This window comes from Channa argus, chromosome 17 (assembly GCF_033026475.1).
Source record: "Channa argus isolate prfri chromosome 17, Channa argus male v1.0, whole genome shotgun sequence".
In the NCBI taxonomy this organism is placed as follows: domain Eukaryota; kingdom Metazoa; phylum Chordata; class Actinopteri; order Anabantiformes; family Channidae; genus Channa; species Channa argus.
In genome coordinates this window covers 9,494,347-9,508,376 of record NC_090213.1, presented here as the reverse complement: position 1 = coordinate 9,508,376, position 14,030 = coordinate 9,494,347, and the positions used below count along the sequence as shown (strand labels likewise).

Here is a 14,030-nt window from a genome sequence, read left to right as displayed (position 1 = left end):
TTTGTTAATGGGAAGAAAGTTCTTGTTTAGGAAAAACAGTTCTTCATGGTCAAGCAGTAGTATCACTACATCGCCAGCAGGTGTCAGTATCGTTACACAAACATCCGAAGTGCAAGGACGGTCGCAGGGAAATCTCGCGTGTAACCAGACTGTGAGATTACCTGTGTACAAGCTGACAACAATAAATTCTGTGTAATTCTGTGATTGTCAACCTAAAGCATTATTTTCATATGTTACAGGTAAGCTGGTGATATTATTTAGGTCTACCGTGTAAGCTTAAATTCTCATGCATTCTTTTAGCAATATTGTGGTGATCATTGTATGTCATCTAAACGACAGGAGCAACGGTGTGTAGTTAGCAAGTTAGCCGCGGCCTAGATGTGGTGCCACGGAGCGGTTGCCTTGACAATGAGCCTTCGTCTGTGAAAGTTAGACTCTGGAATAACAAAAACGTAAATCTTGAAGGTGTGCCTGAGGCATATTGTGACATATGTGTTGGGTGTGACATATTAACCTCATGCAAGCTCAAGAGAATGTGTAATACTTTGGTTTTGTATATTTTGTTATACTGTGTGGCTGTTTTTCGTGACAGGACTGAGATTATCTGTGTACAAGCCGAAAACAGTGAATGCTGTGAGCGATTGTCAACCTGTTTTTCATATGTTACAGGAAACGATTCAATAAATGTGTAGCCTGTAGTCTGAGCTTACATTTTGTGTACCGCTACATGTGCTATATTAGCACAAGAAGAAAATTACATAGTTACACACACTTAAAGTATTGTATAATTGTATGCACCCTGTTCATATCAGTTAGGGTGGGATTCATCACAGAAACACAGATATCTCTGGACACCAGCTTGACTGTTTATTTCTGTCTGTTCACAGTAACGATCTTTATCTACTGGGAATCCTATTTGCAATGTGACAAATCATTCTATTTGGAAGTTTTACAGTGAGCTCTGAGAAACCTTCCTTGTAGTTTAAAACTATCCACGCATCGTTCTGGACAGAAAACAGAGGACAAAACTGTGAAGTAATATAATTTTGAATAAGGGTTTATTCTCAGTCATTTTGAATTTGCCTAATCTTGGGGCCCTTGTTTTGTTATGAAGTTCACTGTGAAAATTCACCTTCAGGGTACATATTCCTGAATAAAGTTAGTTATGACGTAGTCAGCAAAGAGAAAAATCATAGAAAAAGTCTGTCATTCAATTAAACAAATACTCGTTGGTTTCCGTGAATACTGAAGCCGTTTGGCTTGATCATGGCCCCTTGGTTTAAACTTAAAATGTTAATGTAGTACAGTAGCACAGAATTCTGTTTTTAACCATGGGATTGAGCCACCAGTGTTCATCTTGTTTCCACTGCCGTTAGGGAGTTTTTTTTTGTTTTTGTTTTTTTTTTTACCACTTAAGATGCCAAAGTAGTAGTTTGCCCTCCAGTACACACGAGGGCAGTACTCAAAGTAATATTTGGTTTTGTTCTACCGTCTACAGAAAAATGGCTGCCCCCGTGTCTCTCAGGCGAGAAGTGTTGTCTTTGGCAAGGATACTGACCGGATTCTCACATTTGGTACTGCAACTAATGTGTTTATTTTATTCATTAATTAACTCAACGTAGTCGAATTTAAGTCTGTCGCGGACAGTGTGTATTAATGAGTGTAAATTGCTTTATTTTCAGCGACCAAGAATTGTCGGCGGCTGTTTAGGTCACAGGACATGTAGCGTTAAAATAAGCAGGTAGGGCAACAGTTTCTGCTGTGTACTCGTTGAAAACCTCGTCATTTATTAATAAGCCTGTTAACGCCAATGCACGAGCCATGTGCTGTGGTGCTTTTCACGCTTCATAAAGTTTCTATATTACTAAGCATTGAATGCTAAAGCATATTAAAAAAGAGAATTTTAGAAAATCTAATGCATAGAGGCGTTTTTAAATGTGAAAACACACGTGTAGTATATTATTACTCTCTAATGTATTAATAAAGTTATGAAGAGACACAACAAAATTATACAGTATGTTATTGTTCACTTTTATGAGTTATTTATATCTCTGCAGGTTCCAGCTCCCACTGACATCGAGCACTTCCTTCCACACATCAGTGTTTTCATCAACCGCTTCCTCAGTAAGTTTTTAGTACAATAAAGGTATTAATTTCTCTAGTAGTATGTATTTACATGTGTGTATTTTGTTTTTTGTTGCATTTATGTTTCACCTCAGATCAAAGTCACAGAAGAACCTGACACACTGTTGCAGAAGGTGTCTATTTTAGTCAAAAGTCATGACAGAGCTGTGTTGGACAGCTACGAGTTTTTTGCCACCATGGCAGCTAAAGAGTTGGGCATCACCATTAGCAAAGTGTGAGTTAAACAGCCACACACTGGTATTGATAATAGTTTTTACAGCTGTTTTTCTTAATGTTCTTAATTTCCTCTGCAACAGCTATGAACCTCCCAAGGAAATCGAGAGGTTAACTCTCCTGAAGTCAGTACACATTTTCAAAAAACACAGGGTCCAGTATGAGATGAGAACGCACTACCGGTGCATTAAGGTGAGCAGCTCAAACCCAGTTTTATTCTGCTATTATCTAATACAAACAGACATAAAAGTACCTTAAAAAAATGTTCAAATAGACACATTAAAATCTACTTGGAAATAAAAGACCCTGCACAGCCATGGTGTACCTTTTTTGTACATTTTTTTTATATTTTCACTTAAATAGCCTGATTGTTCTTGTTTGTGCTCAGTACCATGTGTGTGTATATACTGACAGTGATTTATTGACATGTCCTTTTACTGACTTCATGTAATTTTCAACTTATTACCACTCAGTGTCAGTCTGAGCAGTGCCATTGGACACAAGTGAAAACACTTTGCCTTCTCTTGCTTTGCAGTTGTCTCATCTAACAGGCTGTACAGCACAGGTATACCTTGAATACATCCAGAGAAACCTCCCTGAAGGTGTAGCCATGGAGGTTACAAAGGTGAGGCACTGCAGAGTGCTGCCATAATTATGTAAAAGACAGATTTCACCAAGCATTTGGGGCATAAATTACGCAGCTAATTTTGTTATTTCCCACTGCCCGTTCGGGTCATGTTGTCAGATTGCCATGGAGAAAGTTCCAGATCACATCCTTGAACCCATGTGGAAGGACCATCCCATTGATGACAAGCCCAGCCAGTGAAAGCAGTGAAAGTTATGAACTGCAAATGCTTATTGGATAATTAGGAAACTTTAAAATGCTATACTCATGTACTTGTCAAGAATTCCTGAACAGTTCACCTAATAATTCAATGAGACCTCACAATGCAACAAAACATGAGACCAACATCGCTGTATCTTTTTTTTTTTAATGCAGGTATGTCTTTTCTGTTGTGGAATATGGAGTCAACTGTATGCCTTTCCAATAAATAAATTCAGTATTTAATGACAACTTTCTCACATTTCGAGCTGTCATTTAAGGTCTCAAACATTTGTATTAAAATGTTTTTCTTTAACTCTGCAGTCATACTGGACTGGTTGGTTTTATAGAAATACTGTAGGACACATGAACACCACACAAACTTTTTTTTTGCATTTATTGAATAATTACATATACAAAATATGTGAAGCGCATCAAGTAAAACAAACTGGATTTAGCATTCATTTTCTGCTTGCTGATGAACACATGGCTTTCCTAACTGAAGGGTAATACTTTCATGACAATACTGTCATGTAAAAGCGATGGCTTGGTAAAAGTCCCTGTATTTCACAACACTATTTAAAGACAGCTGAGGACCATCCTTTCCCTTATTCCTGGATTAAAATGGGCTGCGAGATACAGAAGACACAGGACACCTATTTTGATCCAGTGATTAATTTCCAACTATGCAATCTTATCACATTAAGAATTTTTGACCGGTGATCATTTTTGCATAGACTTTGTGTGTTGTAGGATCTCTGCTCATGAAGGTCTGAGTATGAAACCACTGTTCTCATGTATAGTATATTAGTTTCTTCCATAATCAGTAATATCTACTTGCCTACTATGGTTACATAGGTATTTAACAAGGTCATTACTCTGATAGAAATTATCTTATTAAAATGACCCTATACCAGACTTGGATTTATTTCTGCTTGGGTACTGCATGTTTCCTGATACCTAAATACTATACTATATACCTGTCAAGCACAAAGCAGACACTGGTATATTAATAAAAGCACAGGTGTTACTAATAGCATTAACAATAGTTCTATTCACGTCCCTAAAAATAAGCATAACATATCCAGTTGTGGAGGTAACGAAGTACAAGTACTTTGGTAATGTACTCAAGTACATTTTTCAATTGTCTGTACTTTACTTAAGTAGATTTAATTATTGTTACTACTTTTAGTCCACTACATCTAAGAGCAAATATCTATACTTTTTACTCACTACATTCATAGAAGTTACGTTACAATCACATTACTTGACACATTTCATGCTTAAACCCTTTGTCCGTTTTGTTTATAAAAATGAGTCACAAATGACACAGGAATCTCTTTGTTAAACAAGGTGCAGGTAGGCTGTTAGTCCCTCCATCCATAGCCTTAATTAAAAGTCTTATTTGACATATTAGCAGTACTCAAAGTGAGCCGGTATGCAGCTAAGAGTAAAAACTCTTTGGCGTGTTGTGCCGAGTTTGGCCTGTGTACCGATTTCTGCATTCACTGTGCAGGAGTGAGAACTGGGACAGAGCTGGTCCCTGCTGATTCACACATTCATTTGATGAATTTACCAAAGTTTTTTCGATCTCTCCTTCTGAAGGAAGCAGCCACATGTGCTAGTGGGCAGTGGGGTTATCCACTGTGTTTACTTGTTTTAAATCATGTGCAAATAACATGATTATGCTAGAAGAGAAGCACATACATTTACTCTTACAGTTTGTCCTAGTTAAGGGAACTCTGTGGCTCTTTGTTCAGTGCATCCTGAGCTTATTTCCAGCTATCTTGGCATCTTATCAGTGGTCTTATTAGTGTTTTATTCCTGAAATCACGGAGCTGTTAGATAGGCTGTTACTGTCACTATGCGATGTTACAACAAGAGTAGTTTAGAAATACTGAAAAAAAGCTAAAACAGCTTCAAACCATCATTTATGTCTATTACCATTAGTTAGTTAATGCTTTCCTGCACGTCTCTTCTCATTATTTTAAAGTTTACTGACTGTTCTCATCAAGATTTCACACTACATCCATATAAATACTAAATCATTTATTATTAAATTAATAATAAAAAATTTTAAAAGTACCTAGATGCCTCACCGTGTTTGAAACAACTGATTGTTTCCGCTTCCACCCTAAAAGAAACAAACAAACAGTCTATAGGCATCAGAGGAAGAAGCGTTTGGGAAGTAAGAAACAAGAGGAGGCTCACCTTTTCAAGTGAAGAGCCGGCCCTCGGGTGTCATGTCGCTGAAGAAGGAGGGGAGAGATGTGAGGAAGAACCTTGTTTCCTTGGGCCTGGGAGTTTAAATGTACTGTGTGCCCCCCTTCAGGAGACAACAAGTCAGTCTGTTATAATCAACCAAGGGGAGAAACAAGAAGGGACTGTAGAAACTGAAGAGGCAGCAAAAGTGCAAAAAGCAAAAAGTGCTGAAGAAATGGAAAAAGGACAGAGGAGAGGAGAGTGCAACAGCTGAGTTTTCCTGAGGTCAGCAGCAATGTTTGAGCATTCTGCAGCCTCTAAGTAGCTCAAGGAATTCAGTGCTCCTTCCAGATATAATTCCAAACCCTTGTTTGTGCCAGCAGTACATGCATTAGTAATATGGTATCAATAGCAAATACCTCCTCTTCATATGATTCAGCCTTTGTATTACAGCTGGGCTTTTGTTTTATAATTTTAGGCCCAGTAGACCTTATCACATTAGATATATTTCACATTCAAGCGCAAATCTGTTTGTTCTTTGCAAAGTCAATAATCTGATAACCACAACTGGTATTACTGTTATGTACTGTTACATGTAACTGCATACATGGCAGCAAACGTTTTTAAGTAAATATTACAAAAACTTGGAGTAAATAAGAATTATATAAAAATAAGAAGTTATATAAATTATACTAACAGAAAAAATAAATTTGTCAAAATACAAAACACTCACCTCTCCCAAAGCATATAAGATCATTGACAAATTCTAATTATAAAGCAAACAAATGTTACGCTCCTTGGTTATATCAGTGTTTGTCCTACTTTTAGAAATGCTACCTCTGAATTTGAACTCTGACATGATCATCTCAGTGACTTGAAAGTGGAGCAGTTCGGAGTCCTCCCATCAAATTTGCATGCTAGGATAAAACGGTAATACACTTCCTGGAGTCACTGATCATTTTAGCTCATTTTCAACTAAAGATGTAATGTTTCAAAGACTTTTCTTCGTGTCTGGTCTACGATAAATTTCACGCCACAGCATTGCAATTAAAATGATTCAGTATTTCCTAAATACTACATTCATTAATGAGTCTTTGTCCTCCACATTTATCACAAGGATTTCAGTATAAATATGCACATTTATTTCTATATAAATATTGTATTGGTATTGTAGTGGTATTTACATGCATACAACTTATTTTCACTTTCAAATATGAAACATTGTAACTATGCCACTGTGCAAAGTAGTAGTTTAGACAGTGCAAAATTCTCTTTCAGATATTACAAATACTGTTAATTGTAATGACAATTCTCAAACTTGTTTGTGAATAAACAAAAAAAGAGAAGTTGAGTTTATTCTTAGTTTTATTTTTTTTTTTCCTTCACGACTATGTCATATGTCTTGACGGTTCTCAAAACACATTCACACATTCAGTCACAAAATTTATGTTAATTACATTGAATAATGTATTAATAACACTTCACAAAACCTTAACACAGTGATGAGTAATTCATTAACTAAATCAAATACTACTGTTTTTTTTTCCATTTATAAAAGCTATTACTGTAGATATATGTCAGTATACTATTACTTTATAATATCTTTTTCTTTTTGTCATTACACAATAGATTGCTGGAGAAAAACCATGAACTTTCCAAACAGCAATACTTATAACTTAAAATAGCTGCACATTAATGATATAAAATTAAATACTCATTAATGCTTAACAAGTGGAATATTGTCTGATCACTTGAAAAAGTGTTAAACAATATTTGCTGCACTGCTGGGTGAGGTTATAATACATACTGTAACTATGTCCATGTAACATATAACAAAAAGGAAGGGATAGAGAGGTAAAAGGTGTGCTAAATTATTCTACAGTGGTATTTGAGGGCTGGTGTGCATTCTTTCTTTATTGTTTCCCCTCTTTCCCCACCTTCAAACATACAGTGTCACCCATATTTTAGTTTTTAGTAAGAATCAGGAAAATATATTAAGGCTCACAGGGCGACTAACAAGAACCACAAAACATTTAATGTAGTTTAATGAAGAATTTTCTTCTCTTTGAGAACAGCAGTTTCAGCCTTTTTTAAGCAGCTTTACTCAACAATGTCAAAATGTTTACAATGCCTACAGTACCAACAGTATTTCTAGATTACATAACTTCAAAATGCCTTTACATAGTTACTTTGTGAGGCATTTTATGAGTCCTCAGTTGTCATTTTCACATTATTTCTGTCAGTAGATAATATCAATAACCAGACATTTTCTCCAGAGTATGTCAGAAAGATATTCGGAGACTTTATATAACACATAATTCAGGATTCTTTCATTCACTGCAACACTTTAGGCCCCATCTACATTAACAAGTACTTGGTTATTGTTTTATAGGGCAGGTTGTGTTTAAAAATGTCGGCCACCAGGGGGCCCTGGCCACCTCTGGCCTCTGCCAGGTGGCGGGTGAGGCGGAGAGACCGGTCCATTGTAGTAGCTGTGTAAAAGGATAAAATCAAAGAGTGGATTTTTTTTGGCGCTGGCCAATAGGGGGCTCACTCTGATAAGAGTAGGAATCTGTACTGAGGGATTCATCCTTCCTTCTTGTGGACTTTTGTGTAGGTAAGTATATTTTTTTAATTTACAGAATTATGTAACTTTTGTTATAGTCAACTCAACTATTTAATCAAAACCATATTATATATATATATGTGTGTGTGTGTGTGTGTGTGTGTTTCCTCTATTTGACATACTGAGAAAGAAATGAGGATTAGTGGACAAGTTAAAGTAAAGATTGAGCTATAATGAGACTTAAGAGAAAAGGGATAGGAAGGACTGTGCATTTGTGTCACAAACCCACAGTGTCTTTGTTTGCAGTTTACAGCATATTTGAGATTTAGAGTAATACAGATGTAAGCCCATCTGAAATGCTCATCTTATGTATTTCAAATCAATTTAGTAACCTTAAAAGTCTGCAAGCAAAGTGCAAAGAGCTGTGACTTGCAAAGCTAAAATAACAAACTAATATTAAAAAGGTCTTACCCTCTTGGGCCACGGGGGTGGAAGTGGTGTGGAGGTCCAGGTGGTGGCATGCCTCTGCCGCGAGGATGGGGTAGACGCCCTCTGAAACCAGGATGACCCTGAGAAAGACGAGGTGGGGGAGGTCCATGCCTACAGATGTGGACCGATAAAACAGCAATACAATACACATTTTATGAGCATTTTCTGTCAGTGAAACTCTGCTCCATCCTAATATGGGCCCCTGTTGGTGCAAATGAGACAAATCTTAAGCCTCTTTCACATATGAACTCATATGAAAGAAGTAAAAAACACTGCCCCGAATTGTCCTTTCACACATACAGAGGGAGATTGTCAGAGTCAGAAGTCCTCTCACGGGAGAAAATGTGCTGCAGCCTAAATATTTTAAAAATAAATAAAAACATTCTACTGCAGTTGACTAATAGAAATGTGGTTATAATGCCCATTTGCTCACTTAAAATCCTTCTGAAAATTCGGGACAGCACAGGCTGCTCTACTCAAGTGTGAAAGAGGCTTTAGATAACCCTTCCTGTATCTTGTCCATTTGGCTACCAGAGAAACTTCCCTCATGGGAGGTGTTTACCTGGGGATGGGAGAGAAGGGGCCTCTGAGGTGTGGAGGAGGGGGTGGGGGAGGAGGAGGTGGGCCCATACCCACTGGCCCACCCCTACTGCGATGACCTCTAAGGTCTGGGTACGGTCGCATCCTCACCATTCCTCTGCAAGGAAAACAAAAAGGAACAGACAGAAAAAAGAATTAATCCAGGCTAACATGAGTATTTTGAGCTAAATAAAAATACTATAAACTCAGTTGGTAATTTATTTAGTACACCCTGGTGAAACTAAGTAGCCCAGCAATAAATCTCCCACTGTGAAAGCAATTATGTTCATTTATGTTAGAGAAATATAGCTTCAACTGTATGACCATTCTGAAAGTTGTAGTTTACTGTTGAACTCATGCTGACCAGTAAATATATTTCCCATATATTGTGCTTTATAGAATAACACTTTACACTATATAAACTTGATGAGTTAAGTACCTCATTGGTGCAAGTCCATTCATGGATCCATCTTTCATTCGACCCCTCCCATATCCAGGTGGGCCAAACCCTTTCATCATACCTCGCCCACCACGCATACCACCGCGACTCATCCGACCCCCTCGACCACGGACTTTGGACCCACGGCCCCTGAGGGGATTTTTTTTTTTTAATAAATAAATAAAAAGTATTAGGAAATTGCCATTCTCATTTCAATCTTAACCAAAGCAACAAGAGGCTTCACATGATTAAAGTTACATAAACTCTCAAACACTGTGAGGTACATTTTAAAGTTTGATCATCCAGTCTGCATTATATGTAGCATCATCTGTCAATCAGACCTGGACTTGCTTTCAGATTCATCCTTGGAAATCTTTGAAGTTTCTGTCATCTTCTCTCCTGTGTCTGCATCCATCTGAAATTATTCAGGTGAATAATTTTATAAAAAAAACAATGGAACAAAAAAGTTCACAATGGAAACCCTATTTTAAATTTGCATTGAAAATGTCATCAGTGACATGATAATTTAAAAAGGTATAAAAGTCCCAATATCTTAAAAACTATAATGTCCTTTATAAGCTGAATGTTTTGAAGTTTGAAGATTGTTACTAGCTGACAGTATGCCGAAGTAGTTAGGGGCCAAATATATATAAATACATAATAATAATAATAATAATAATAATAATAATAAAGGTTAGAATATCATTACTGCGAATGTTCCAGCACTCACACTATAGTCACACATGAAAGACATATTTAGCTATGTACCTAAAATTTGACACAAGGCTGTTAAGATGTCAGTCGACAGATCTTGGAAAACTACAACCTGCATTCAGTGCATTGTCCCACAGCTGGATTTGACACTTTAGATTTTTCACACTGAGGCAAGTGACAAGAATGTAAATTAAGCACAAAGAACTGCTTGACAAACCTGATAGCGGGAAAAGTATTCATAGCCCCAAAGCCAATATAACTAGACTGAAGTGTGGAGAAGAGACAAGGGGATGAGTCGGAAAGGAGGGTTGGGATTTAAGCTGAAACAGTTTTTAACATATTTGGAGAATTTGTTGCAACTTTCAAAATTTGCCATGAAGGATCAACTGCCTTGGAAGACCAAAGTTTGAAAGAGATGCCTTACTGTGACACATTTTAGGAGATTTATACATTCCAAAAAGCTAAAGTGCTAAAACAAATCAAATTAAATTACTGCTTCCAAAGAATATACATTATAGATAACAGAATTACACAAGGTGGGATGAGGGAACTAAGAGACTTACTATTCAGAACTCTTCCCACAGGATAATTATGTCTTTACGGACTCGGTGTAGCTTTAAATCACTGACGTTTAAGGACTGTGGGTCATTTGTTTGTTGCATATATTTCTGTTTTTTGTGTCAACGTATACTTTTGCTCAACTTTACTTACAGGCAGTTGATGTTATAATTATAAGTAGCTAAACTTAATGCAGTTGAATACAAATGTACAGCAACTAACCCTACTGTCACATAGGTTTAACTGTTTAATTTATGTCTGCCAAATGTAAACGTAAATTTTGTCACTGTCATTTTAGAAGCTTTTATTTTGGTGTTAATTGTGTTAAAACATTTAATATCATTTAAATCATTATTTTTATTCAATGGGAGGAAAGTTAGTTTACTTTATATCAGGATTTGGACGTTGGATATACATTAACTTTGATAGTGAACATAACGGCACACTGGGCTTTGTGTAGCAGTAGTTTTGCTTTTAATGTTCTGCCTATAATGCATGTAAAAGAAAAATCTCAACTGTATACACTGTTACTGTTACTTATAAAGAAATAAAACCAGCAAAGCCAAAGGGTCGACAAGCGTCATGGAAACATTTTTTTTTCTGATCCTGAGACGGCTTGAGCTGAGTGAGCTCTTAAAAAATATCAAGCTAGGACCACAAATCAGGTCTCTTATAATACAACTTAATAATGTTTACAGTGTAACGCAAATCGCTGCAATGGCCTTGTCTAATTATTTCAATTAACGTCGCGGGTTTGGTTTACACTAACGTTAAATTGTGTCCAAACAAGTTGGGTTGGTCATAGACAGAATATAAGTAGGCTTTCAGGGTATGGACACCCGGTTTCCTAATTGAGATTACCAAATAAATAAGGCAAATAACGTGGATTTAGTAGAGGTATTTAACGTTACGCTAAAGGGGCGTTCCTGTGGTCTTCAAACGCTTTGGTGCGCCGCTGAAACGTTACGAAGGGATGACTTACTTCAGTTAGAGGAGCAGGCGAGGTAGATTCAAAAGGCAATATAATTTCCTACGTGCAAATAAAAATAAAAATATATATTTTAGAAAAATAAATAAAAATGTACAAAACCACTGCTGCTTTTTTGTTTTTTAAGTCTGCTTTCAGCTTTGAAATGGCGGCTCCATCAGACTACATTCATCCCAGGCTGGGATTTCTTTGTGAGGAACACCATGCAACGGTCACGCCCACCGGGGAGAATGCTAGTGTTTGACTGGCTGGGGTCTCCTGTCATTCAGGATGCGTTCAGTATTTTGGGTTTGTGATTGGAGGAATATTTTGACGTAGATTCTAATTGTCATTTGTCTGGAAGACTGTTCATTAAGTAACTGGGCCACGACTTTAACCATCAATTAGTTCAACCAAAATTTATTGTAGAGTAGAAAAGATGCTTGTGAAAATAACCTGAAATTGACACACTATGTATAAAGTGGATTTGTTTTATAATATAAAAGTGTTAAAAGCCTGATTTATTTTATGACGAAGACGAACCTGAATAACTCGTGTAACTTGTCATTTGCAACAAACAACTGTAATTGAAAAACTTTGAGACATAAAATCATGCATAGATTACTTCTAAAATATTCAAGAAAGTAAGAACAATACATTAAAACAGTATGAAAAGTATAATAAAGCGTCTCTACAATCTACATGAGAACAAACATAGGAATATAGTGGCGAGATCAGCAAAAAAAGAAAAATATACAAAAAAAAACAAAACCGCAAACTCTACTTCCAAACTATGTATTCCAATTTCCAACAAAGGCAGCCTCATATACAAAAATAATTGCCAAGTGCCCGATAAACAATATTTACATTTTGAGAGGGGCAAAATGTAAAGGGAACATATTGCATGTTTTAATTAAATTATCTTAAAGATATTGTATCATTTAAAGGACTTGTAAAACTCCTCCAAATGTCCAACTAAGGATAAAGCGGATGCGTAAAATGGGTCCATTTTGCGCCGTTACGCACGGCTTAGGATGTCTGAAAGCTTGTTGATGTACTCAATGGTGTATTTGAGGGTTTGTATCTTGGTCAGGGGTTGCCCTCTTTTGCTGTAGTCCGGCGGCAAGTAGTCACGGAGCTGATGCAGAGCTTCGGCAAGACTCCTCATCCGCATCTTCTCCCTCTCGCTGGCCTTCATGCGTCTTTTTGTGGACATCTTTGGCTTGCCTTGCCTTTGCGTTGTTGGAGCCCTTATTTGTACCGTGCAGCCAAAAGGAAAATCCTTGATTTCATGATGCCCACTTGGGTAGCCCATCTCTGGTGAAGAGCACATAGAGTCAATGGAGAAGTCCGATGAACTGGAGGGAAGAAAATCCTGATCTTCCCCAAAGGTACTTTCAGGGCACTTCCATTCGGAGAGAATTCTACCCGTAGCATCCTCCAGCTCCATTTTTATCCAAAGAAAGAGGTTTATGAAGCAAGTATGACTGGCAGATTCTGCGATGGTGATTTTGCTAAAGCTGTTCTTTTATACAGAAGCAGATCTCCGGAGGTTTATGGGTTCACAGCTCAGGCGAAAAAAGTTCAAAGGAACTTCGAGTGGCAAAATGCGACCTTCTCGAAGGACGTCGTTGGTTCTCACTGGGGTGTGAATACGGCTAAATAGACGCATAATGTGACAGAAAGAAAAATAATTAGATTCCTTTTGTGGGAAATTACTCTTTAAAGTCTGCGTGTCGACAATTATCGGTTTGATGTGATCCGTCAAATGAAGAAATGGGGGATGCTCTTTCACCTGATATCTTCGCATCTCACTGGCAACTCAGGCCTGCGTGTGTCCTCTGTCTGGAAGTTATAAACAAACATGAGGCAATATAATTCTTTCTTATTTGGACCTTAAACGGTGACAATCCGCATCCTTTTCACCAGTCAATGCGGAAGAAAGACTATTGCAAGCAAATTTGGTGAAACAAAGTATTCTTATTGTAACCATTTTATTATTTTCGTCAAGCCTGAAATTAAATCCTAAAATGCTCTTCATTTTTTTAAAGAGCAAACATTTCCCCACACTTTAGCCCTGGAGTAATGATACCTGTTTTAAATGTTCAAAAGAGTTCCAAAAGTGTGAATGTCCTTAAGAACAAATATACTAAACACGGTGGTTCATCCCAATCTGTTAACACATGATATAAGAAAAGATTTGAACACCATCAAAAAGACTGAGTTGTCATTTGGGCAGAGGATGCAGCTGTCACCAATCTCCTCGTAGACCTTTTAATGTCTGCAAAGGTGTGTAAGACCTCACTCATGATCAAGGAGACCTACACTGGTTGGT

At 37.2% G+C, this 14,030-nt stretch overlaps 3 protein-coding genes across 6 annotated transcripts; 1 reads left to right on the top strand and 2 right to left on the bottom strand.

Moving 5' to 3' along the window:
- The first annotated feature begins 102 nt into the window (after positions 1–102).
- On the top strand, positions 103–3,433 carry mrps10 (mitochondrial ribosomal protein S10). Its single transcript, XM_067482701.1, has 8 exons — positions 103–239; positions 1,499–1,574; positions 1,683–1,741; positions 2,058–2,124; positions 2,220–2,359; positions 2,442–2,550; positions 2,894–2,983; positions 3,104–3,433. The coding sequence occupies exons 2-8, from the start codon at positions 1,503–1,505 to the stop codon at positions 3,182–3,184; spliced, it is 618 nt and encodes a 205-aa protein (XP_067338802.1). The 5' UTR covers positions 103–239; positions 1,499–1,502; the 3' UTR covers positions 3,185–3,433.
- A 1,339-nt stretch (positions 3,434–4,772) lies between these two features.
- si:ch211-51e12.7 (uncharacterized protein LOC336335 homolog) lies at positions 4,773–11,913 on the bottom strand. 4 transcript variants are annotated; one of them, XM_067482704.1, is made up of 7 exons: positions 11,711–11,913; positions 9,798–9,871; positions 9,457–9,606; positions 9,001–9,135; positions 8,421–8,549; positions 5,393–5,507; positions 4,773–5,315 (listed from the first exon to the last, which is right to left on the bottom strand). In XM_067482704.1, exons 2-6 carry the CDS (start codon positions 9,869–9,871, stop codon positions 5,423–5,425), a joined length of 573 nt encoding a protein of 190 aa, XP_067338805.1. In that variant the 5' UTR covers positions 11,711–11,913; the 3' UTR covers positions 4,773–5,315; positions 5,393–5,422. The 4 variants fall into 4 exon arrangements, with proteins under 4 accessions (XP_067338805.1, XP_067338804.1, XP_067338803.1 ...); XM_067482703.1 differs by having other exon boundaries at positions 4,773–5,507; XM_067482702.1 differs by lacking the exons at positions 4,773–5,315; positions 5,393–5,507 and adding an exon at positions 6,731–7,875 and having other exon boundaries at positions 11,711–11,911.
- An 800-nt stretch (positions 11,914–12,713) lies between these two features.
- Positions 12,714–13,145, bottom strand: msgn1 (mesogenin 1). Its single transcript, XM_067482851.1, has one exon. The coding sequence runs from the start codon at positions 13,143–13,145 to the stop codon at positions 12,714–12,716; it is 432 nt and encodes a 143-aa protein (XP_067338952.1).
- Positions 13,146–14,030: the final 885 nt, after the last annotated feature.

Coding starts and splice junctions, on each gene's coding strand:
- mrps10 (XM_067482701.1), top strand. CDS start 1,503: ATGGCTGCCCCCGTGTCTCTCAGGCGAGAAGTGTTGTCTTTGGCAAGG. Junction 1,575..1,682: donor TGACCGGATTCTCACATTTG/GTACTGCAACTA, acceptor CTTTATTTTCAG/CGACCAAGAATTGTCGGCGG. Junction 2,984..3,103: donor TAGCCATGGAGGTTACAAAG/GTGAGGCACTGC, acceptor TCATGTTGTCAG/ATTGCCATGGAGAAAGTTCC.
- msgn1 (XM_067482851.1), bottom strand. CDS start 13,145: ATGGAGCTGGAGGATGCTACGGGTAGAATTCTCTCCGAATGGAAGTGC.
- si:ch211-51e12.7 (XM_067482702.1), bottom strand. CDS start 9,871: ATGGATGCAGACACAGGAGAGAAGATGACAGAAACTTCAAAGATTTCC. Junction 9,607..9,797: donor GAATCTGAAAGCAAGTCCAG/GTCTGATTGACA, acceptor AAATCCCCTCAG/GGGCCGTGGGTCCAAAGTCC. Junction 7,876..8,420: donor CACCCCCGTGGCCCAAGAGG/GTAAGACCTTTT, acceptor CCTTTTACACAG/CTACTACAATGGACCGGTCT.